This window comes from Ursus americanus, chromosome 15, assembly GCF_024610735.1.
Source record: "Ursus americanus isolate L20-20 chromosome 15, mUrsAme1.1.p, whole genome shotgun sequence".
In the NCBI taxonomy this organism is placed as follows: domain Eukaryota; kingdom Metazoa; phylum Chordata; class Mammalia; order Carnivora; family Ursidae; genus Ursus; species Ursus americanus.
The window spans coordinates 21540115-21566725 of record NC_142141.1 but is presented as its reverse complement, the minus strand read 5'-3'; the positions used below and the strand labels follow the sequence as shown (position 1 = coordinate 21566725).

At 45.2% G+C, this 26611-nt stretch overlaps 1 protein-coding gene across 2 annotated transcripts in view; it reads left to right on the top strand.

Moving 5' to 3' along the window:
• Positions 1 to 26611, top strand: part of GRIA1 (glutamate ionotropic receptor AMPA type subunit 1) — a 293835-nt gene that overhangs the window by 178039 nt on the left and 89185 nt on the right. For both annotated transcript variants that reach the window (XM_045791959.2, XM_045791960.2), the window contains exons 6-9: positions 2982 to 3143; positions 5422 to 5589; positions 14204 to 14308; positions 25878 to 25988. In XM_045791959.2, coding sequence (XP_045647915.2) covers positions 2982 to 3143; positions 5422 to 5589; positions 14204 to 14308; positions 25878 to 25988 — 546 coding nt within the window. The remainder of the gene's footprint in view (positions 1 to 2981; positions 3144 to 5421; positions 5590 to 14203; positions 14309 to 25877; positions 25989 to 26611) is intronic.

The window sequence follows — 26611 nt, the reverse complement described above, 5'->3', positions numbered from 1 at the left end:
AAGGCATTGCAGAGATTCAAGATTACCATTCCAGCATGAGATCTTACATGGAAAGGGAAATGCCAGCTATTAGATGAATGTGTGTTGACCACAAGTTATTCCCTAATGTTGTTTCTTTTACCTGACATTACAGATAGGAGTTTATCATCCTCTGTCCATTCTTTCCCAGGGGAGCACAAGGAGTTCTGTTAGAGGGGCCCATCAGTTTGATTAGACGTAACTGAGGTTTGGCTCCATTAACCTTGTAGTCAGACATTCTGGTGATGGAAGTGAGTGACATTTATGTTCAAATAAACTCTGCCGTTTACTGTGGCCCCCATTATGTTCAAGATGGGGGCAGTTAGTACAAAATGTCCAGGAGCTGGTTATAGATTTTCAAGTGACAGAAGATGACTACGAGAGAATTTCCATTTGATGCTCTCAATAGTTTATGAGCAAGATGTTCTTTTTAAAGTTCTCTAAAAATGATGAGAAATTTCTCAACTGTGTATTAGCTTTTTAACCAGTGGTGGGATTTCTCTTAGGTGGTATAATGTCTTCAAGTATATATTCTGATTCCATCTGTACCAACAACTTGCTAGACCACTGTGCAAATCAGACCTCTGCCAGTCTTATCAACTGTGGCTATGGGAAAAGTTAACCTGAGCCTTTCTTTCCAACCAGTTAAAACCGTCCACTGGCATTTGCTGCCTGCTTATCATATTTCCCCTGCCTAATTAGCATTCTTGCTTGAGAAAGTCTCTGGTTTGTATTCATTCACGCAGCAAATATGTATTGAGCGTCTGATCTGTACGAGGCATTGCTCTAGATGCCAGGCTCCAGGACGCATCAGTGAACAAAATAGAAAAGGTCCCTGTCTTCATGGAGCCAATACTCCAATGGGAGGAAGAAGGCAAGGGACCAAATGAGTAAAAAATATTGTCTGAGATAAGGTTAAACACCCTCCAGAAACTCAAACAGGGCACTGAGAAGGAACTGGCTGGATTGGGTAGTGGGGTTTTTTTTAGGAGCAAAACTTAAGACAAGGATTCAAGTACAGGTGGTTTCTTTGGGTGTCAGTTAGGGATCCGGGAAGTTAGGAAGGGACAGGATGGCATCCAGTAAAGGTGCACATCATGACACGTAGCCCAATCCCCTAAAGAACCTCTGGACATTGCTGTGGAACCAGCCTCAGGGCTGTCTCCGCCCCACCCTCCCCACCCCCAGCCGTCGGGTGGAGAAAGGATTCTGGAGTATTTACCTACTAGCTTTCCATCTGTCATTGGTTGAGTGCTGCTCTGAGTGTATTAATTCCCACAGGGTTGAAGTAATAGGTATTTGCAGTTAGTATAGAAAGTGAAATTTCAGGGGCGCCTGGGTGGCTCAGTTGGTGAAGTGTCTCCCTTTGGCTCAGGTCATGATCTCAGAGTCCTGGGATGGAGCTCCGAGTCAGGCTCCCTGCTCAGTAGGGAGTCTGCTTCTTCTCTCTCTGCCCCTCCCCCCATTCATGCTCGCTTGCTCTCTCTCTCAAATAAATAAATAAAACCTTTTTTCAAAAAAAGTGAAATAACAGTGTATGAAAGGGAGTGGAAATGAGCAGGGTACTCACTGATAGCATCTACCACAGGGTGGGAATTGGATCTTTAGGTAAGGGGCCAGGAAAGACCTCTCTGAAGAGACTGCATATTGGCTGAGATCCTAAAGACAGAAAGGAACCAGCCAGAGAAAGCACACTTCGAGGCTGAGAGAATAGCTAGGACAAAGGCTCTGAGGAGAACTGAGCTTGGGTTATTTATAAAATACAAATAATGAACAATCAGAATTATAGACACACTTGGTGGGGGCTGCAGGGATCTTTGAGTCACAAAGTTGTTTATGATTAGATCTTTTAAACAAGGAACTAGATAAGTCAATGAGAAATTAAGAGACTTGGACAGTATCATAGGACTTCATTGTATATACTATGCTACATATTTGTTTATTGCCTAGAATGTAAGCTTCTTAAGAGAAGGAACTTGTTTTATTCAATATTATAATATGCACTAGAGGTTCTCAAAAATGTTTGTTGAATGATGAGTAAAGACCTTCAGAAGACCTTAGTTCTAGACCACGCTCTGACACTGACTCACTGGATGACTTGGTGATCAATTCTCCCACTTTGTCTCCGTTTCTTTATATGGAAAATAGACATACAATTTCTGCCTTATAAAGTCATAAAGTGAAACAAGGCCACAGATATGAAAGTACTGTGCACTATGGAATATATTATACAAATACCAGGTTTCCTTTTTAAGTCAAAGGCCTCCTGAATTTGAATGAACTTCACCAAATGGGGAGGAAAGATTTATTCCTGGTAAATGATCCTTTGTGGATGTTAGAACTGATCAGGGCTCACCAGGTAGAGAAAAGTTAGTCTGTGGTACAGGGAAGAGCACGGAGAGAGGGATGGTCAGAATCCAGACCAGAATCCCATCTCTTCCGCAGACTTGCTGGTGACCTTGGGGAGCCCACAGGACCTTGCTCCTGATGGACTTCAGATTCTTCTTCCCTCAAAAGGGTGGGGAATGTGGGTGGGAGAGTAGATGGTTGCCTCCTTCTGTGTCTATTCTGTTCCGTATTTGTGGCATCATCATAACGCCACTCAGTCTGCACCACACACCTGACATGCATCATCACATTGCTTTTTCTCCCCAACTTCCTAACCTTCGTTATTCAGACAAGAAACCATCAGGCAACTTAGTCCAAGGTAGCTTAACTAATGGCTGTGAACAGCAGAGCCAGCACTTCAACCCAGGCAAGCTGGCTTCTGAGCAAGTGCTCTTAACCACTGTGTTGTGTACAAATTAAGTGATGACCTTCAGAAGGAAGGGAAGCGCACATGTCTTTCCATTCAGCCAGTTTCACCTTATGGAACATGATGGAAATCCTGTGATCCTCTAACATGATTAAATTGATTTGTCCAGGCAGCATGCTCTGACTTCTTTCCCTTCCTCCCTGCCCAGGGTTTCATGGATATTGACTTAAACAAATTCAAGGAGAGTGGAGCAAATGTGACAGGTTTCCAGTTGGTGAACTACACAGACACCATCCCAGCCAAGATCATGCAGCAGTGGAAGAACAGCGACGCTCGAGACCACACCCGGGTGGACTGGAAGAGACCTAAGGTGAGGGGATGGGCAGCAGACAGCAAAGGACCAACCTGATCCCTTTCCCTGCCCCAGATTTCTGGGCATTCTTAGACTTTAGGAAAGGATAGCTTTCTAAAAGGAGCAAGCAAAGGAAAATATATACATAAATATTAAGGGTATGCTGTAAAGGTTGGACAATCCAGAATGACAATGGTTTAAACAAGATAAATATTTTGTTTTTCTCTTGTAGAAACAAAATTCAGAAGTCAGCAGTCTGGGGCTTATATAATGGCTCCACAATTGTCAAACACTCAAGCTTTTTCTATCTTCTTGTTCCGCTATCCTCAGGATACGGCTTCTGCCTTATAACCCAAAATGGTTGCTGAGGCTCCAACCATTAATTCAGTATTCAACCCAGCAGGAAAGTGAAAAGGAAAATAAAAAGCACAATGGCTTCTTTTAGGAGCCCCTTTCAGAAGTCACACAGATGTAGTCACATGCTATTGACCACATCTTAGAAACCTAGCCCTAGGTAGCTCCCAGGGAAGCTGGAAAATGGTTTCTCTATTCTGGGCAGGGCCTCCATGTTGCATAGCTCCGGGGAGGAGTGCTATCTGCATTCATTTCTTTGTGGATGCAGCCTTCTTGAGTTGTGCAAGGAACTAGCCCTTTATCTGGTCAGCCACGTACCCCGCTAAAAATCAGAGAAATCTAAGCAGTATCCAGCTCATCGCTGCCTCAGAGCATCAATCCCCAGTTATGCAGGCCATCTCCCTCTCTCTCCCCAGCCATGAAGCTCTAAATCCTACAGGCAAAATCTGTCTTGTTTGCTATTTGATAGTGGTTTAGAATAAGGAGAGCAGGTAGTTTTTCTTCCCCGTGTCAGACCCAGTAGTTTGGCAGAAGCTGTGTGGAACACTGCATTGAGGATTCTGAGGCCAAATTTGTTTATCTGGAGCAAACAGGGAATCCTTGGCAACTTTCTCTTGCCACTCGGTCAATTTCTTTTTGCGAATGGCAAGCCATTTAACTTAGATGCTTCTCGTCCCACTCTTGCTCAAACTGATTTAGCAATTAATTCAAAAATGAGGATTCATTTCCCATATGATTTCACTCATATGTGGAATGTAAGAAACAAAACAAATGAGCAAAGGGGGAAAAAAAGAAAGAGACAGAGGCAAATCGAGAAACGAACTCTTAACTACAGAGAACAAACTGATGGTGACCAGAGCTTAGGTGGGCAGGGGGATGGGTGAAATAGGTGATGGGGATTAAGGAGTGCACTTGTCCTAATGAGCGCCATATAGAAGTGCTGAATCACTAAATTCTACACCTGAAACTAATATTACCCTGTATGTTAACTAACTGGAATTTAAATAAAAGCTTAAAAAATGAAGATTTATTTCAATATGAGCTTAAGCAAAGAAAATCACAAATGTGCTTTAAAGCAGTGAACAAACCACATACCAGTTAACCCCACCCAACTTCCAAAAGATCGGAAATTATGAAAATAGTCAAATGTAATACCTATATTTTTCTTTTAAAATGTGAAAGAATCATAGTCGAAAACTGGAAAAATACTCATACATTCATTCTATAACTCTCTGTTGTGAACTTAAAATGTGCCAGAGAACAAGCTAGGATTGGGGACCAATTAATGAAGCAGACAGACATGAGTTCCAAAGCCAGAAAATAGTGTCCTGGATTGTTATCCTCCTTTGTTTCATCAATATCTTAGCCCCCTTTTAGGCAAGAGGGGAAAAATGAGAGTTTTCATGAATAAGCACAAGGGGAAGTATGCAGAATGTAAACCTGCCCCTTGTGAGGCACGTGTGGAAATAATTAAGAGCTTACCTTTCTTGGATTATTTTTTTTCTTTTACTGTCACAAGACATAGTAGAGTAAAGAGTTCCTCTTGGCTCCCAACTGGTGACTGTAACTCAGAGAAAACCAAGTGGTTTTCCATGGACTGAATCAGAGCTATAGCTGTGCTGCATTTAATCTCTGCATTCTTCTTCCAGTTGACCCAACATTTTAAAGTTACAAGATTGCACACAAAAATCTAGAATTCTGGCTTCCCTCTGAAAGTCATAACTGGCAACAGGGACCTCACAATGGCCACATTGGCTAATGAGGAGGAGCAGCAGCCCAGATCTAAGGCACAGACACTTCCTGGATCCCCCCTGCCCCTGACTCCCCATGCCGGGCCCTCGGCTGGCATTCTCATCACCAAAAGCCCTCTCCCAGACAGAGCTCCCACCTGCCTCCCTGTCAACAGTCTCTGACACCTAACTGTCTCCATTCCTCCCACCAGTACACCTCTGCGCTAACCTACGATGGGGTGAAGGTGATGGCTGAGGCTTTTCAGAGCCTGCGGAGGCAGAGAATCGATATATCCCGTCGAGGGAATGCTGGGGACTGCCTGGCTAACCCCGCTGTGCCGTGGGGTCAGGGGATCGACATCCAGAGAGCTCTGCAGCAGGTGAGGCTGGCACTGTCTGTCCCTTCTCGTGGGAGCCTCGTAGGGGATTTCAGCATGAGTTTCAGGGGGGATGTAGCTGTTTAAAAGAAAAGGTAGAGGGGCACCTGGGTGGCATAGCTGTTAAGCGTCTGCCTTTGGCTCAGGACTTGATCCCGGCGTTATAGGATCGAGCCCCACATCAGGCTCCTCCGCTATGAGCCTGCTTCTTCCTCTCCCACTCCCCCTGCTTGTGTTCCCTCTCTCGCTGGCTGTCCCTATCTCTGTCAAATAAATAAATAAAATCTTTAAAAAAAAAAAAAAGAAAAGAAAAGGTAGAGAGCATGCCTCAAGTTTGGAGCACCACTGCATTGTGTTGGTGGCTGCTGGCATACATGGAAGCTCCAGTAGAAATTTTTTTTAAATAGTATGGAATTCCTGGGGCACCTTGGTGGCTCAGTTGGTTAAGCGGCCAACTCTTGATTTTGACTCAGGCCGTGATCTCAGGGTCATGGGCTCAAGCCCAGCATCTGCTCCCCACTCGGGGGAATCTGCTTCAGATATTCTCTCTCTCTCCCTTTCTCTCTCTCTCTCTCTCTAAAATAATAAATAAATCTTTTTTTAAAAGATAGTATGGAATTCCTGATAGTGTAAAAAGCTATATTTTCTGCTTAGGGAGTATGCTGAAAAGGGAAGCCAGTGATTCTGCAGTTGGAAAGGGGACTTGAAATACGTAGGGTTGAAACCCAACCATTTTAGCAGTCTCCTGGAGACTCCTCACTCTTGCCCTGATTTTCTGTATGTCTTCATTACCTTTGCTGTCTGGGCACATTTCATGAGGGGACCCTGACAGTGTTTCTCAGTACTCGTGATCCTATTTTCTTGCTTCTTAGCATTGCTGTCATCAATTTTGTTGCATCAAGAACAGTTGAAGAACAGGGATAGGAAATGGTCATTCCCATTCCAATCAATTGGCTATGCAAAGGATTCTTAGGCTGAATCTAGATTCAACAGGGAAGAGTATAAATATTCAATTAATGAGATGTCTGCTGTGGAAGCAGGATGAGACAGTGGTACACGTGGGCATGTATTTAACATTCCTGGTTTCGAAGCTTCTGGGAGCTTGCCCTCAGCTTTATCACTCTCAGAACTCCTGGAAGTCTCTTGAAGTCTCTAGAAATACCTCGAGTCCAGGCTGTGATTCTTGAACTACAGAGGGATATGTAGCACTATATGATGCTTCTGATGCCTCCTGATAGAAAGGCTGTATTTCCAGAGGGAATTGGGCAAAGAGGGTAGTGCCAACTCAAAGGAATGTCAGAGTATCCGGCACAGTGGCAAGCCAGCACCAGCAAAATATTCAGATGCAGAGGCCACTCATGACCCACCCTCTGCCCCATCCAACGGACTTGCCTGGATAAGACCAGTTTTACTTTGAAGACTACATTAACAGAAGGTGAATTGGGACTCCCAGGGGAGAAGAGGAGCATTTCTGAATGAGGGAGAAATGTAGAGCAAAAATGCACAACCATCCCCATTTGTTTTCCAACCACACGTGCTCTAGCAATTTTCACAACCTGGAGAAAGAGACGAGAAAGGAACATCACCAGCTGTTCCTCTGCTTGGATGAAGTTCCTTTACATGGAGGAGAATATGGAGTTCTGTCCTTTGGAATGAAGCTAAGCAGCAGCCCTGTGACTACAGGAGGAACACGCTAAGGGGTCCGCCAGCAACCCTTTCTGCCCTCCCCGATCTCCATGCGGGGTGGCACTTTCTCTGGGCAGTAATAGCAGACGTTGACATCGGGCAGCTTCCGAATGATGGCCAAAGATGCAGCATCTGCCTTCTGGCTTATTTAAAATGCTCTTCCAGACTCCACAGTCGAGACAGATTCTGTTTGCAATGTGAGACTGGTTTCAGAAGGTCCCGGGGACTTGCCCTCAGCTTCACCACCCTTCCAGCTCCTTTGCCTCTCCCATCTTAATGACGTCCCTGTCAGGAAAATATTCTGACGCCACCATGACAGTGACAAAGCCTAGGAGGCAATGTGGGTGGCAAGAAGGGCTCTGAATCAGGAGGCAGGAGAGCTTGGGACCAAGTCCATCTGGGCCCCAGTTTCTCTGAGTGACCGTGAAATACTTATTCGGATTTCCTACACACTTCCCTTTCCTTATCCATGACAATGAGGAAGATGGAGAGATCACTCCCAAGTTTCACCTGGCTCCAAGCATTCTAAGCATCTTTTTCTCTCTTATGGTCTAACCCATGTCTTTCTGGTTGTCAAGCATACTCAGTCTTCTGCTTCTGTCTTCAGTGGGGCTTGGAGGCAAGTGCCTTAGTCAAAAGAATATGACCTCTTTCATATTGTCTTTGAGTCAAGACATGTATCTGCCTCCCTGGCAGCCAACCAGCTGCTCCCTAAGAGCCTGTTGTGTGTTCTGGTCTGGGGCCAAGTACTGGAGATAAGAGAAGGCAAGACCTACCCCCAAGAAATTCTCCTCAGCCTCTATTGGGGGTGGCATGGGTGAAGGGGAACTAGCCATAAACACGAAACCCCAACATTCTGATCCTAAGACCAGCTGTTCAAATGGATTCCTTTTAAATCTTTGGTAAGAATCTACAATCACAAGAATTTATTGATGAATGAGACCTTAGAGATTACTGACTTCCATTTTCCCTTACTTTATAGATGAGGCAGCTGACCCATAGTGGGCAGTGACTCATCCAGGGTCACACAGCAGCTGAGCAGCAGAGGCTGGAGGAGACTCCCATCCTATCCCAGGCTCCTCTTCCTGCCTCAGGCCTGTCCTGTGGGCCCCTGTGCCTTTGCTTGTACATATTGAGCTCCATGGCCCTCCACACAGTCATGGCCACTGTCCAGACATTTCACCTTCTTGACCCATCTCTTGGAAAAAATCATGTCACTGGGGAACAACTGCATGCCCACAATAGGCGAGGTAAATCCCACTGACATTCAGTCTGTGGAACCCATGGTTGAGCACTCAGGTCTCTGCTGCCCTAATCACTGGCCTTCAGGTCACACACTGGGAAGAGACTTGTAGTGTTCAACTTATGTGAGAACTGGGAGGCGTGTGACTTCGGTCTGAAGGAATAAGCCCATTATTCTAAAAATAATGGTACTGCCAGCTCTGATGTGTCAAGGGCTTCCTAGGTACATGAGGTACTGAACATACTTTACATATTTGATCTCATTGAGTCCTCAATATAATACTCTGTGGTAGCTAGTTTTATTAATTGTGCTTTATCAATGGAGAAAATGGGCTTCAGAGGTATTTTTTAAATTTCCCAAAATTCCATAGCTGGTTAGTGTTGAAACAGTAAAACTGAAACTCCAACCTGCATCTACTTGCTACTTCTCTCTGTGTACGTAACTGCTCGGAAGTCTCAGAGGTCCAGCCCAGCAGGGGAGACACAGGGCTAGGGTCCAGCCAGCAATAGCATATGGCCTTGAGTAATATCTGCACACCACCATAACCCCCTCACCCTGCTGTAATTCCCCAGCAACAGAGTGAAGATAATCAGCCGCCTGCCTGTCCCGTGCCTGACAGCCAGGGAGCTGTTCAGAATAGTAATGAGCCCACGTCCTGGAAACGCCCAGTGCTGCAGGAAGGAGTGGACATTAGGGTGCCTGTAAGTCAGCTTCTGGCTGGCAGAAAAGATCCAGCTTCGCAAGTCAGGCTCTTAGGATTTGGATGTCACAGGCCCATTGGGGATATGATTTTTAAAAGCTCCGGACTCTCTTTCCCAGAAAAATGCACACGTGTAGACACAAATATTTTTGTATGACCAGGAGTTGGGACCACATATATTCCTAAAAGACCATCCCAGGACTTCAGGTGAAGAATATCTGCCCTAAATCATAATCAGACCTCTTAGTCTTTGTGTTTGCAATCTGTCAGCCAGTGATCAAGCCTATCACAGTGAAGGTATCCCCAGCATTGTGCCAGGTGAGATCTGGGGAGGTGTGGGCAATAGGGGTATAAGATACAGTTCCTGCCTTTCAGGACTCAAGACCCACTTTTGAATGGAAGACAAACTCAAGAAACACTAGCTATAAAGGTGTGGATTAAGGGCTAAATAACATAGCCAAGCTCTTAGTCCTATGGATGGTCACAGCAGAATGCCATGACTGAGGAATGTGGACATCAACAAGGCTTCCTATAAGAATGGGACTGGGGGGCGCATGGGTGGCTCAGTCGTTAAGCGTCTGCCTTCGGCTCAGGGCGTGATCCCGGCATTCTGGGATCGAGCCCCACATCAGGCTCCTCCGCTATGAGCCTGCTTCTTCCTCTCCCACTCCCCCTGCTTGTGTTCCCTCTCTCGCTGGCTGTCTCTCTCTCTCTGTGTCAAATAAATAAATAAAATCTTTTTAAAAAAAAAATGGGACTGGGGCTTTAAATAAGGTGCTCATATAATTTATCATCCAAACTGGGACACTTACAAGTGAAAGAGAAAGCTATTATCAGTTATTCCAGAACAAGCAAGGTAGATTGAACTGCCCCAAGCAAACTGAGATGGATGGATACGAAAGCCTTGAAGGAAGGATAAATTCAAATGAAGAGTGAATCAGGCTTTGGAAGGTATGGGTAGAGATGTAAATGATATCCAGCAGGAGACTAGAGTCAGGACAAAAGCAAGGACTTGTGGCCATCATGCTTGGCTGTTAGGGAGTTAGGAAGAGAAGAGCTGGGTTCTCACCATGGCTCCACCAAGCTCTAGCTCAAAGATCTTGGACTAACTGCCCAACTTTTCTGGCATTGATTTTCTCATCTCCTAAATGTATGTAATCCTCTTAGCACTGCCTGCCTCAGTAGCTTGTCACAAGGCTCAAAATTAAAAAAAGAAAGAAAAAGAAAAGAAAGAAGAACGTATAAGCTTCTTTGAACAGGGGGGCAACTGAATGAGATAACGAAAGCCAAGTTATTCTTCCCATTGTGCAAGTGGGAAAGTGGGAGCTCAGAGGGGTCCTGAGACTTGCTGCAGCCAGAACAAACAGAATGTGGTCCACCAGGACCTAGTCCACAGGCCCTGATTTCCCACACCCAGTGGGCACTCAGGAGGAGGGGCCGAGAGGATGAGATCCACCCGAAGGCAGCCACAGAGAAGTTGTAGAAGCCCTGGGTCCAGAGCATCTCTGCTGCCTCCCCCAGGAATAGAGGGCGAAGAAATCTTCAGTGTTGATGCCTCAAACAGTGGAAACACCACCCAGCACTCTTCCATCACCAGGGAGGAAAGAAAAGTTGTCCTTCAGCATCTCATTGGCGGCAGACTCTGAGCTGGCACCCAATACCACTTGCAGGAAACCACAGCTAATTCTGTTTTTCACGGAGGGAGCTGGCAAGCGCCAGGATGGCGATGGGAGTTCCGAAAGCAAGAACTAAGGGGAAACTCAGTCTGACCCCAGTCTCCCTTGGATGGGTGATGGCGGGATGAGGGCCAAGAAGCTCAGCCCTGATGGATAAGACAGAGGTTTCGTGATCTGCCCAAGGCAGACGTTTCTGAGAAGCTACTGCTTCTGATTATGAATCCAGACTGTCCACATAAATGGTTTGGGACTGAGCCATTCGGTTGACCTCTCCTTGCTCTGCCATCATGAAAGGGTGATTCTGAGACATCTCTTTTCCCATACTTTGATTTATTGCAGTGTGTGTAAATCTTGGCTTCTCCAACTGCATTGTAAGAGCCTACAGCTGCCCCAGATGTCTCATACTTACTGTAAATCCTGAACCCAAGTGCCGTAAGTTTGGGGTCTCAATAAGCCTATCTGTAAAATGGGCAAAATAACGGCTGCTCTTGCTTCTTTACTAGGTTTCTGTGAACGTCAAATAAACCTCTTCCTGTGAAAACATGTGACAATGCAAGAGTCCCTCGGGTAGGGGGCCTAGAATTTCGCTAATGGTAATTTTTTTGGAAACCAAGAAAGGCTTGTAAAAATGACAGTGACAAGACCTCCATTTGTGCTGAGAGAGTTCCCTGCTCTGAGATAACAGCTTAGCAGACTCCAGGCTTGAATGTTAAAGTCATCTTATTTATCCACACTGTACCTGCCCTCCTACCCCACAGCCGTAGTAGCAACAATCCTCGTCCTCCTCATCAATCAAATAATGTAACTTTACATGGTACATTTGTGTCCCGGGGAATACACACAGCACTTCCATTATTTGAGGAGGAAACTAAGAAACAAAGAGGCTCGGGGCGCCTGGGTGGCTCAGTCCTTAAGCGTCTGCCTTCGGCTCAGGGCGTGATCCCAGCGTTCTGGGATCGAGCCCCACATCAGGCTTGCCGGCTGGGAGCCTGCTTCTTCCTCTCCCACTCCCCCTGCTTGTGTTCCCTCTCTCGCTGGCTGTCTCTCTGTCTCTCAAATAAATAAATAAAATCTTTAAAAAAAAAAGAAAAAGAAAAAAGAAACAGAGGCTCGGTGATGTGCTCATGGCCAAGTCATTAGGCACGACCAGAGCATGGCCAGGGAAATGCCCAGCAGAAACAGCGGGTGGCAGTGATAGGCACAGAGACCATACTGCTGTGCACATTTCAGAGCCTAGCAAGATAGCATTGTCCCCTCTTTGAGAGGCCACTTGGCATTATCACTGAAGATGATGTGCCTGCCTTTGACCCTGAAAAGTCTTAAGTCTTGAGCAAATCAGTTTACCTTCTAGCGTCTGGCTTCTCCCACATAAGGGAAGATCATCTCTAATGAGGCAGGGTTCCTGTATATGGAGATGAATGGGCATGAAAGTGCTTTGTAAACATGAAACACTTGGCAAATGGTGATAGTTATTAGCAACACTATTACTAACAATAAAAATAACAGCTGGCCTTTGTTGTACTCACCATGGGGACAACATTGATCATAAAATATCTCATTTAATCCTTAAAACAACCTTAAGACATAATTAACTATTAGTCCCATTAAACAAATGAGGAAACTGAGTCATAGAAATATTACACAATTTATAGTAAATGCCATACTGATAATCGGTATGATATCTGAGACTGGGGCCAAAGCACAGATGCCCATTTGGATCATTAATGACACCCCTCCTTCTGTTTGGGAAAATCAGTCATCTGCATGTGTGTCTCAGTCTGTTTTCCCAGATGAGTCACATAAACCAGTACTTAGAACCCAAATGAATGGGAAAGCCAGAGATGGGCAAGAGATGACCAAGGTGAGAAAGTGAAGATGCTGACAGATTGGAATGGCTCCCTTGCTCTTATTCTTCCCAGGAGGATCTGTGCTTTGTTTTCTCTCTGAAAAGCAAAGCCAGCGTAGACTTTTCCAGAGCGAGGGTTTTTCCATATTTCATCTGAGAGAGAGAGTGAGGAGCTTGTTGTATAATTTGTTCAGTGCTCTGGGCCTGTCATGGCCTTCCCACTGAGAATTCACACCAGAAGGTGATGAGAGGGTCATCCTCAGAGCAGTCAGTCTCCCTTCTTCCCTCCCTCTCTGTCTCTCTCTGCTCCCCCACCCCTTCTTTCAAATACACACACACCCCAACTATTCTTATACCTTCTGAGGGCACAGGAGCTGGTCACTGTCAGAAAAAAGATAAAACCCTATAAGGCTTCCTTTTAAGCTACTTGAAGGGGGAAATAAACAGTGTGGGGTTATAGGGCCAGGTTCCTGTTGGTGACAGGAAGACACTCACCTCACTGGCCTCAGGCCAGACTGATCTGAGAACACACGGTGGGTCACCATTAGAGAATGTGCTTTCTTGTACCTGAGCAGATGACACACAGCAAGACTCATCCTTCGCTGGAGGGTGGGCTCACGTGAGATTTATTGGTCATCTCCAGAGTGGCAGACTTGGCCCTAAAGCTCTTGAATCCCACTTGCTGACCACTTGACCTTTTATATGATCTTGAAGATTTGAGGCCACTAAAGTTTGATCTGACCCATTTGTAGAAAAGAAATCCCATGCAGCATATTTGGGGTTGAATGCAAATTTTGTTTTAGCCAGCTGAGACTTGTGTAAAGCCCTGAATGCTCTGGTCTTAACATGAAGACAGGGCTGGAATTTTGGAAACTGGAGGCTTAGGTGAATCTTCCAAGGTCACTCAGTTTCCCACAGTCAACTTCAGTTCTCCCAGTTCCAGGCTTCGGACTCCCACGTTTTTATTCCCCAGCCTCACAAGGGACCTAATAAATCATATTCAAGCCTAGTTTGAGGCATTGTAAAGCTGGCTCCTTCTCCTGACTCACTAGGGATGGCACACTGGTCCCTTTCTTTCACAGACCTCCTTCTGTTTCTCCACAAAAGGCATGTGTCAGAGGGGCGGTGCCGCCCATGGTGTGGTCATGATGTGGGGTGTTCTATTAGGGATGATGCAGAAATTTCTTCTCAGAATCTGCTTTGATCCATGGTTACTTTTGCTTAAGGCAACAGATGAAAAACGTTTTCAGGGTGAATCTCAGTTTGGTAGGAAAGAGAACTGTGCTCTGATGGCAATGTCTGCTACAGGCAAGAGAGAGTAGTGAGGTTTTTTAGTAGCCATGTTATTCCAAGACCTCATCCCATGTAAGCTTCTCAGATTGTGGATTTTCACTTCAGCAGGAAAAGCAAACAAGTGGAAGTGGGACTTCTGAGTTCATGGTTCACTACTTGGCTTTCCTTCCCAGGTGCGGTTTGAAGGCTTGACAGGAAATGTGCAGTTTAATGAGAAGGGACGCCGGACCAACTACACCCTCCATGTGATTGAAATGAAACATGATGGCATCCGAAAGGTAAAGGCCACCTTTGCTTCCATTCCACAGGGAGGAGAGGGCTGAGAGGAGCAGAGGGCCAGAGTGGAGGGCCTTGTAAGCCCATCTTTCCTGGACTGGATCTCTTTGAAGAGACTCAGGCTGCAAGGATTCTAGACTCAGCTCTGCCACTAACCAGCTGGGACTTTGGGCAAGGTTCCCTTCGCTGAGAATTAATTTACCCATCTACGAAATGGAGATAAAAATCTCTACCTTTGTCACAGGGTACTAGTGAAGATCCAAAGGATGGGAAAGTACTTTGAAAATATAAAGCAAGAGATGTGTATGAAATGTTACTGCTGTCCCTGAGGGATTCTGAAGAACTTGAGAATGATTGGTATTGATGAAGTTAAGCCATTTTCTCCTGATCCACACTTGATCACATCTACTCCCATTTCCCCTATGAAAGGAGTGAAAAATATGTGTGTGCATTTATGTATTAATGTATAGTATATATGCATATTAATTTTTAGAATAACATTCAAATCCTTGGGAAAGCATTCACAGTTTTACCAGACCCTGTGTTCTCTGGCCTCTGCCAGTTTATGCACTCTTGACCGTAGATACTCCCTCTCTTCCTCTCATGACTCCAGTCATTCTGATTGACTTTGACTTCCTTGAATATATCGTGTTTTTCCTCACCTTGGAGCTTTCACACCTGTTCCCTCTACCTGGGGCTCTCTCTACCCCATTCCCCTCTTTTTCTAGGCCAACTCCTCCTCTGCCTTAAGCACTTAGAGTAAATGTCACTCCCTAGGGAAGCCTTCCCTGGCCCTCCTTGCCTCATGGTGGCCTCTATTTTTCTGTCCATGGCCTCCATCACATTCTTTATTCCTTACGGTGGCACGATACAATGGTAAGGGGCATGGCATCGTAAAGTAGAACATTAATAGAGTGCTGTGGACCAGAGCATTGACTCTGGATCCTGGAACTCAATCCTGGCATTGCCACTTACCAGTCTGTGATTCTGGACAAGTTATACTCTCATCTGGTAAATGGAGATCACCATAAGTAATGCCAACCTCATAGGTTCATTGAGAGGATTACATGACCTCACATGTGCAGAAGTTCTAAGTGCTGGGCCTGGCATATTGAAAGTTGGGTCTTTATCTCTCAAACTTAATGCTTTCTGTGCCTGTGGTGTCAAATACAGTTGCTACTAGCCATGTATGGCTATTTAATTTTTAATTAATCGAAATTGAAAAGTCAGTCCCTCAGTTGCACTAGCCATGTGATAAGTGTTCAAGAGCCCCATGTGGCTAGCAGCTACCATACTAGACAGCACAGATGGAGAACATTTCCGTCATCACAGAAAGTTCTACCGGACAGCTCTGCTTGTGCTCTCTGTCCCCACCTCCCGCAAACCCAGATCCTTTGCTCTCTTGTCTGTAACCCCACCCTCCGTGTCATAGTCTATGTTACCACATCCCATTCACCAAGGCTATATTCATTTCCTATTGTGTCTGTAACTTATTACCTCAATCAGTGGCTTAAGCAATACAAATTTATGATCACAAGTCATGCTGGGGACTCCCTGGGCTAAAATCAAGGTACTAGCAGGGCTGTGTACCTTCTGGAGAATCTGTTCCTTCGTCTTTTTCACTTTCTTCTAGAGACCGCCCATATTTCTCAGTTCCTGTTACACTTCTTCATCCTCAAACCCAGCAACATCGTATCTCTCTGACCCTTCTCCCAACCTCACATCTTCTTTCTGACCTGCTTTTAAGAACCCATGTAGTTTGGGCCCACCCAGATAATCCAGGATAATCTCCCCATCTCGAGGTCTGTAACCTTAATCACATCTGCAATGTGCCCTCTGCCATGTCAGGTGACATGTTACAGGTGCTGCGGAAAGGACATGAACATCGTCAGGGGGGTCACAACCCTGTCTACCACAAAGGCCAGGTTTCAATGTCTCCTCTGTCCTCATGCCTTCCACACTCAATAGAAACCGTCTCCTGGCCTCTTGTGTTCCCACAGCACACTTGACTCCACAGGATGTCAGCACAACATCCCCTGTTGCAAGGCTATTTATACATATCCTGTTTTCCTTTCTAGGAACACTTTGAGGGCCCAGAACCCATATCCCACCTTCTACTGGGCACCAGAACCCATTTCCCATCTTCTACTGGGCACCAGAACCCGTTTCCCATCTTCTACTGGGCACACATCAGGACTCAGCTACCATAGGCCCCCTACCTATGCTAACTTTCAGCAGATGCCAACCAAGGGCTCCCTATCTAGCTATGACTATAACCATTAGGGGCCTAGCCACTTTCCAGCAAACCTGTGGCATGGAGACTGCACAAGGGCATTGTCCTTGGGGAATAAATCTACTGCAAGTGATGCTTATCCAGAAAAAGTCCAAGTCTGAGTTCATTTCTCTTATGCCCTATTCTCCTGACTCCTGCGCTGGAAAAGACATCTGCTAGGTTACTTAGCTCTTATAATCCTCAATTTCCACATCTATGAAATGGAGACATATCATGTATGCACTGGCCCCTGATCCTTGTTCGGTGAAAGTTACCTAGGTGAGTGGTTACACAGGTGTGGCCAATGGCAGGGAGGTAGCACGTGACTAAAGTCTGAACACACTGGGATGACTTTTTTTTTTTTTCCAAAGTATTTTGTTCTTTGATGTGGTTGTGAAGAATATCAGCCTTCGTGATACAGCTGTCCTTTTCTAGACGGATTAACTGAGGCAGGCCAGCCCAATAGGCTGCCTAAGGTCTCACAGTGAGCTATGAATAAACGGGGACCTTAATTTGGGCCACATGACTCTGCAGGCCACATTCATCTTGCTGTAGCCACTGTCACAGCTAAGTGGCTCAAGTGACACAATTGGAACATTTCCAATGACTGGTGGGGGGGAGTAGCGAGCTCAAAGTACTTTGCTGCCCTAAGAAGGGACACCAGTTATGTGACCTCCTTCCGAGACCATCTTCCTTTCAGATGCAGAGAAGAGGTGGTGTCACCCCCTGCAGCGTACATGAAAACATAAAAGTAGTTCTTTCATGGGAGGCCTTGGGCAGGCAAGCAAGTTGCTCCTACATAGAAAATTATTGACCGTGGATGGACCTGGGCTCTTCCTCAGAATCCTCAGAATGGTCTATTTCCCTCAGGGAAGAAAAAAAATACTGCTATTTCCTGGTGGACAAAATTGGCATTGTCTACTATATATGAACAGTTGTGTGCTTGTCAGAATTAAAACATGGATGTTATCCAGTTCTTTTCCCTCCAGGGTAATGGGGTGGTTGAAAATAAAGCCAGATTCTTCTCTACACATGAGCAGTAGGCTAGATATATTGGGGACATCGTGGCGATAAGGACAAAGAGAAGGCAAAGGCTTCTACCCTGGCCCTGTCATCGTCGAGCAGGGTGGCTTTAACTTCTCTGGGTCGTTAAAATGAGTGAGAAGCGCTGGGCTGCACAACCCCTAATTCCTCTCTGCACTGATGCCTTGGATGGCAATGCCTGTGACATCTTTGTCAGCCTCACCCCTGCAGTCATATTGTCCTTCTCCTGGCTGGACTTCAGCTTCCTCAGTGCAAGTGGGGTTAGGGACCCTCCTCAGCTGACCATCTGCCCATTGTTGTGAATTTCCCCAATCACTCCTCCTGGGAACGGGGTCTTGGCACTTTGTGTTGACCCTAAACCTCACCAGAGACTGTGGGGAGCCCCCCCCCCATGTCAAGACTTGCACTTCATCAAGAATTCTCCTGAGGAGGGGAGGCACCCTAGCAAGATCAGCGGTTCTCAATCTTCAGGGAATAGAAGAATTACCTGGCGGCCTTGTTAAAAATATCGATTCCTGGGTCCCAACAGCTGCACACTCTGCTTTAGAGCACAGAGATGAGGCTCAGCAGTGTGCACATTTCAAAAGCCTGCTCCCCGAGCCAGGAGGCTCATGGTACTGTAGGTGGTTTGGTGAGAAACACTGGCAGAATGGTTATGAGCTTGGGCTTTGGAGGCAGAAGGCCAGGACTTCCGTCTCTGCTTTGCTCTTCACTAGGCACGTGACCTAGAACAAGTTATTTCGCCTCCCTGGACCTCAATTACATCATCTCCTCTGAAGGAGGATAAGGTCCTGACCTTCACAGGGTTGCTGTCAGGACTAAAGTCAACAGTGCCTCCTGCCCCCCTGCTTGCAGTGAGCGATTCAGAAAAGTAGCACCTGCCACGTAGTGGACACTTGGCACGTGTTGGCTTTGTTTGTTTCAACTCCCTTCTTTAGGCCACCGGGGTTTTTTTTTTCCTTCGGTCAGCCTTGCGTTTGAGTGAATCAGGCCGTACAAGCCCATGGAATGGATAAATCACCCAACAGAAAGAACAGAGTAACCTTAAAATCCACGAGCAAATGGCTGTGCTTTATTTTTCAGATCCCAAGGCTGTTTTTCAACTTACTTTCCAATGACTAAATTCTTGCTTAGACTGTGGGCTCAAGCATCCTTTTGTTTACAGGGAATCTGACTTTGAGAAAATCAATTCCTCCTGATCTGTGGCTTCAGGCCTTTTACTCAATCAGCCTCCTAGCAAAGTAATTTCTTAGATTCAAGAGTGACCTAGTTGTGCTCGTTTTGGTGCACGTTACATGGCCTTACCTGATAGATGTAATAAAGAGGAGCTGCTGCTTCTGGATCTGGGGCCTTGGTGATACTCTCCTGATCTTCTGGCCTATACCCTTGGCACCGGTTTGCCAACGCACCCTCTAGGTATCTGGGTCCAGTCTGACATCCCGCTGAAATGTGCACACTTCCAAGCATCCATCCATCATACAGTTAGCAGCTTCAGATGCCAGAATGGTCACTGGCTCTGCTAAAGCTGAATCCTCAGGAAATCTTGTTCACTGATTTAGAGATCTCTGTCCGAGATCTAAAATCCATGGTCAAATCCAGGTGAGATCACAAATTCTGATAAGTGGCTGCTGAGGGAGAAGTGCAAGGGAAGTTCTTTCAGCAAGGGAGCAGCGTTGTGAATTTAACCATCTTTACTATCATCATTGGTCCTGTAGCTGTCTTCTGCCCTGTCTGCAGGCATCTGCTTTTCATTGCAGCTTGACTTGAGCCACCCTGCCCTGCCCTGCCCCAAGTTTCTTATCCCTGGTTCTGCCCCTCTGTGTAAATGCATAGGACAGCCTGGGCAGGAAAGCAAACTAAAGTGACACAAAGTCCTGCTGATGTCAGAAGTAATCTAAAGAATTCACAGCCCTCCATTCCATATGATCTTTGGAGTTTTTCTATAAATCCTGGCGACCCACCTTTGGACATGCCAAATCCTCTAAGACATCGCTCCAACCCAACCACCTCTCTCTATTTCCATGGCTGACCCCAGAGCCCAGGCCACCTCCACACCTGCCTGGACATGTTCAGGAGTCTCCTGACCTGTCACTAGTCCTGCTGTCTGTGTCCTTGCCCTTCTACAAGGCCATTTTTCCACCACAAGAACTGGGGTAATAATTTTCAAATATGCATCAGGTTCTATTGGTCCTCTGCTTAAAATTCCACTGGCTTCCTGTTGCAGGTACATATAATTCCTTACCTTGACCTTCAGAACCCGAGATGCTGCTTCCCTCTAGCATGAGCTCTTGCTCCTTTTTCTCCAGCTCATCACCTCACAGCTACACCAGCATCTTTCTGTCCCTTTCCCTGGTATTCTCTATCACTGCAGTTTCATGTGCTGTCTCTCCCTGTGGTTCAGGTCTCGGCTCAGATGAAGTCACTTTGGAGAGGTGGTCCTTGACCAAGGTATCTAAAGTGGCCCCCACCCATCTGGCACAATCCTATTATCCCATTCTATTTTTTTCTTAATGCTTAGCCCTTCTGATACATTCTTGTTGGTTTATTGATCTAGACTGATGTTGGCCGACTTCAGCCTGCAGACCAAATCCAACCCACTGCCTGCTTTTGTATAACCCATGAGCTAATAGTATTTTTATAATTTTTAAATGGTCAAAACAAATCAAAAGACAACTATTTCATGATATGTGAACATTTTACAAAATAAAATTTCAGTATCCATAGCCCCATTCATTTGTTCAGATGGTGTCTCTGGCTGTTTCTGCACGCCAGCAGCAGAGACGAGGAGTTCCAACAGACTGTATGACCCACGAAGCCTAAAATATTTGCTCTCTGCTTCTTTACAGATGAAGTTTGCTGACCACTGACCTGAATCTATATTGTCTCTCTTCCCCTCTTCTCCACCTCCCTGCCACTAAAATGTCAGCTTTCTAAAAGCAAGGACCATAGTTGTGTTATTTATTATCTCCTCCCTGCCTGCACTATATTGACACATAGTAAGCACATGCATATAAGTGGTTGTTTATTAAATGAGTGAACAGTTTATTGGATGTCGCTGGTCAACCAGGGTGCATACTATTCTGGCCCATATTTCCATTGCCAGCAAATATGAAAAAAAAAAATTGCCGGCAACTTTGAAATAACGCTTAAAGCAGAATTCAAAGTCATACATAAATGTATTAAGTTCAGATTCTTTAAATGTGTTAAGATAACCCTAGGTTCCGTGACAGATAAACTCTAAATTCTTAGCTGTTTAATGTAATAGATGTTTAATTCTTATTCACCTGGTGACCAGTTTTGGGGCTGAGTTGCTCTGGTTGAGACTCAGGCTTACAGAGGCTCCACTGTCTGCTTGCATCTTTCTGGCTATCGACATCTAGCTAACAGATGAGGAAGAACCTGCCCAGGAGATCTGGGGGGAGTCAGGCTAGGAGACATGTGCATGACTTCTGCTGTATTCCACTGGCCAGAGCCCAATCACCTGGCCCACCTATATGTCGGGCAGGCTGGGAATCATAATTGCTGGCTAGGGAGCCACTTCCCACCAATACCTCTATGCTAGGGAAAGAGAACAAGAATCCTTTCTGGTCATTTAGTTGTCTTGGCCACAATAGGCAACTTACTTTTTAAAAATGTATTATAATGGTTCTCATTTTTGGAGGTCCCAGGCTGTGGCTATAGAGGCAGCCGGGAGATACAAATGTGTAAATCTGACTTGCTAACTGTGCAAGGTAGATCAATGGAGTTTACTGTTCTATAATCATCTCTTCTTAGACTTCATTCACTTAAAAAAAAAATCTGATCTAACATCTAGACTCATTTCCTACATTCAAAGAATCTTTAGAGGTAGATGGAAACAGAGATCAAAAATTATAACTGGCCCCAGGAGAAGACCTCTCACTGTTAGAATTGTTTAAATCCCCTCCTGAATAGTGGGCCCCATTCTTTACCCAACCACTAGCTCTGATTTACTTTCAGATAGAATCAAAGGTCCTGCATATCCTCAGTAGAGAATCAAAGTGCCGTGTAATAATCCAACCCATTTCTCTAAGAAAGGAAAATTTGCTCTCATCTCTGAAGTGCAGTGTCTCTTCAAAAATTGTTACCAACTTTCTTTTCATCTAACCGTGGAACCAGATCTCTCAGCCTGCTAGCTTACGTGAGGTGCAAGCCAGGTTTTGTTATCACCCCGCTCTTCTGACTGGCAGTATTGTTTTATTTCCCTACATAAAATAAACTTGTTTACAACATTTAACTATTCCTCTAGCTTTTGATATCAAAGAGACTATATATAAGCCAAGCTATACAATCATTTTTATAGATCCCAATTTAACACTTGTGCCATGATACTAGCTTTGAAGGACCACTATCTTTAAAAATTAAAGTCTCTTTCTAAGCCATATAAATTTGGTCTACACAGATTTATCTTGCCCCCCCACCCCTTTATCAAAATAACATGGACTCTTAGAGCAATATTTCGTGGTTTGGGAAGAACTTACCCCAGGACGTTCTGCATGTAAAGAATTTGGGAAATGCTCTATAATGTATACTTCTTTTGGAGATTGACAATTTTAAAGGTAAATTGATCCTGAAATGTCTTATACCACAGAAACTTGTTAGCATTCAACTAGGCTTTACCCTACTGAAATCATTTTTTAGTTTACTGACAAGATGAGCCACATACTGTGTTCATTGTTGTACATGCATTAACTCATTTAAGCCTCAACAGCCCCGAGAGACAGAGACTCTATATCAGAGACTCAGATACTTTTGACGTATCTGTTCTACAGAGCGGGCACTGGGGCCCACTGAGGTCAGGTAACTGGCCCTAAGGTTAGTAATTAGGAAAGTCTACCTCTTAAACTATGTCTTTCTATGCCAGAGATTAATGTCTTGACTATCAGGCCCCCACTTTAAAAAATAATAATAATACACTGTAGATTTTAGAGAAATTAGCTGCCTGTCAAAGGAGGCAACTTGCTCTATACTGATGGCTTGAGTAGGAGCAGCTAAACCTGTGGCTAATTGTGAAAAAGGAAGGAAGGAAGGAAGGAAGGAAGGAAGGAAGGAAGGAAGGAAGGAAGGAAGGAAGGAAGGAAGGAGGGAAGGGAGGAAGGAAGGAAGGAAGGGGGGAAGGGAGGGAAGGGGGAGAAAGGAAAAGGGAATGAAAACCCCTTAACATCATCTGTGGGGGGGAAAATGACATTTGTCAGCCCTTCTCCCAAGTTTGTATTGATTATATTAAATAATCTAACCTTTGAGGTCGATGCCCTGGCTTCTGTGCCCTGCCACTAACCTGCTATATAATCCGTATATGTTAGATCATTTGATTTCCCCAAGCTTCCGTTATCCCATCTGTAAAACAGAGAAAATAATCCCAAGCCTGTCTGTGCTATTTGCATGGCACGAAGAGCAGAAGAGTTAAATGTTGTGAAAGTACTTTGGAAATTTTTTTAAAACTTGCATAGTGATATACTACAATAATGATTTTAAACATTTTCAGCCAGAGGGCTCCTTGTTAAAGGGAATCTCAATATGTGAAAGAGCTAAAAAGCAGAGCTGTTTTGAGGAGGAATGAGAAACCCAGAGCTCCCACCCCCAACTTTCTGACCCCTCACCCACCCCCCATGAAAGTGGGGAAAGGTCTCCACAGATGCCCCAGGTTTCTAGGGAGCACTGGCCTAGCAAAGTGAGGGAGGTGAGACGGCATCCTGGTTTTGCACAAGTCCCCTGGTCCCTCTCTATAAAAGGAAGGGGTTGGAAGAAATGATTCTGCACGCCTCTTCCAGCTCTGACATTCTGGAAATCTAAGTTTCTGGTTCTTGCGTCATTAGAGAGAAATGTCTCCTATGCTGACTAAAAGTGCCTCACACAGGCAACATTGTGCACATGCCTGTGCTGAGGGTAGATCTTGACCCAGTGTCCCGAGAGACAGCCCTCTGAGCTGTCTCAGCACCGTCAGGGTCCACTGTCTCCATGTTGGAGGTATGCATTCTCTTAACAAACATTTCCTGAGCTGCTTCTCTGTGAAAGAATATGCTGTGATAAGAAATGCATCCTAGAAGTACTAGACCTCCGGCTTTGTCCACCAGGAGCCCATAGCGCCGTGGAGAGACATACAAACAGCTAGACCACAGGGCCAGTGGGGACCTCGGGCTTTGTCTGCTAGGAGCCCACAGCACTGTGGAGAGATGGGGACCGACATACAAACAGCCAGACCACAGGGGCTCCCCAGTAGAGACCTACTGAGGCACTCAAGGGTGGGCAGGCAGCTTATTGATAAGAGCACCAAGGGCATGGCCCTGCAGTCAGACTTCCTGGCTCAGATCCCGGCTCCGTGACTCTCCACATCTCCGTTTCTTCACATTTATTTATTTTTTTTAAAGATTTTATTTATTTATTCGACAGAGATAGAGACAGCCAGCGAGAGAGGGAACACAAGCAGGGGGAGTGGGAGAGGAAGAAGCAGGCTCATAGCGGAGGAGCCTGATGTGGGGCTCAATCCCATAACGCCGGGATCACGCCCTGAGCCGAAGGCAGATGCTTAACCGCTGTGCCACCCAGGCGCCCCCGTTTCTTCACATTTAAAATGGGAATGATAATTAAGTACCCACTTCACAGGTTTTTGTGAGGATGGAAGAAGTTAAAACATAAAAAACACTTAGAAGAGTGCCTGAAACCCAGGAAGCACTCACTAACTGTTAACTAAGATGATTCCCAGCCCAGAGCCGAGTCCCCTCGTAGCAAGAACAGCATAGCCACTTTCCAGCTGCATCACCTTGGACAAGTTAGCAATTCCCTTAGCCAAATGAAATGGCACAAGAACTTTAAAACACTCAGCATTTGACGTAGCAAGAACATAATCAGTTCTGGCAATTATCATCATTGTTGTTAATGGCAGTGAGATCGCAGAGAGAATTGCTTCTTTCCAACTGAGGGAACAGGGAAAGACATCAAGGTGACAGTGCTATTTGAGTTGCCCACTGGCGCGTGCCTCAGCTCTGGGAGCCTGAGCTGAGTTCTGGCCAGTGGGAGACCTGCTCATCCCTCTGCATATGCACTTCCGTTTCTCTTTCCCTTTTGACCCTGTATCTACAAGCAGCAGAATGACCACAGTACAAAACACAACTGTCTAACAATAAGTAGATCCAGAGACAGAAGTGTGTATTTGTGTGTTTATGTGTATTAGCCATACCATTCTGCTCTTCCCAAACCTTCCATGACTCCCTGTTGCCTTCAGGATAAAGTCTGTATGGTTTAGCCTGGCATTCACATCCATCTCCTACCCAGACCCATGGGCCCACTGCCCTGTTGAGCTAACCCTATCTTCTACCCAGGAGCCATTGAGCTTATGTATCTGGGCGGAGTCCTGCCTTCGCATCTTGGCACACGTTCAAGTTCTCTCCAACCTGAAATGCTTGGGCCAAACCTGTCCATCTTTCATGATATCATGTGTTGCGTATGTCATCTCTTTCCAAATAGGCTGGGGGACTTCTCAGAGCAAGGACTACCTCTTAGACTTTTGTATCTCTCTCAGCCTGCCACATAATACTCCCAGTGTTTTAGCTCAGAGCCTTGCACACAAGAGAGATCCAATAAATATTTGCTGAAAGACCTTGGAAAATGAGTCAGTATAAATAACGTACGGATTTAAAAAATAATAATAATAATGTTTTCAGCCAGTATTTTTAGGCACTAATATATCGGCAGTATTATAATAGTTTATAATTGGAAATAAGAGAAATAAATGAGAAAATAACCATCACCTAGGAAGTTAAATCTAGATGGAAAAATACAGTTAATCTAAAAAGAAAGCAAAAGGAATATAATTTTTAAATCCCATGATTCCAACTACCATTCAGAATGAGCTCAGGAAAAGAAGGGTTAATAGGCAGGGAGGAAAATGGGGTTTGACCTGTGAACAACTGCAGGGAATTCAATTTCTACAGCCCTGGCTTACACTGTACAAAATAGTTTAGCCTCTGTAACAGTTAACCCCGCCCTGCTCAAAAGGGGCGATTTCCAGGCTCAGCCCATCATGGTGAGGATGTTCATAGGAGTGGGGCTGGGAGGACCTGGAGAGCATCTTACCTCTCGTTGAATCTACCAGTACTTTAGAGCCTGGTGTGTCTAGTATTGTATGGTATGATGCTGAGGCCCTTGCTTCTTGGTCTGTTGCTGGCTGGGTGGTCCACAGTAAGCCAGTCCTGAGGAGCCTGGCTCATCTTATGTCACCACCTTCCTCTCCTTAACAGATTGGTTACTGGAATGAAGATGATAAGTTTGTCCCTGCAGCCACCGATGCTCAAGCCGGGGGGGACAATTCAAGTGTCCAGAATAGGACATACATCGTCACTACAATCCTAGTGAGTACTCAGTCCTTCATCGAGGTTATCGAGGATGCAAGCTAGATCAACACAAAGGTTTTCCACTAGGAGCAAAAGTTGGTCACCCTTCTTGCCAAAACTGTACCGTGGGTAGAAAGAGGGAGTAGAAAAAGGAAGAAGTCAGAGATGCTGTTTTCAGTCTGGCTCTGCTGTGATTTCATTTTGTATCCTGGGATAAGTCACTTACTCTCCTTTGAGCCGTAGTTTCCCTACATATAAAACATGATGGTGAGACTAAATTATGGTGGTTCTCAGATTTTACATTCCCTCAGTAGAAGCCATTTTCAAAGAAAGTCTCCTAAAGCCCAGCACTTTAGATGCTTTATATTATGTTGGCTAATTGAATTAAAGAAGAAAAAAGATACAGTGTATGTAAGTGGAGCTACTGTGATTCTCAGTGATTGACCTTGAGAAAGCTGGAGACTGTTTAGGGTCTACTTTCCTAGCATAGTGCCCCTAGAGGTACCTCCAAAAACTACAAGAGCTCCTGGAACCTTATTTTAAAAGCTAAGCCCTACATCTCAATGATGAAATATTCTTATTTTAAGAGTTTGCTTCCTTAGCCCAAGAAGTTTTGTAATAAGAGGGAGCAGAAATGCAAG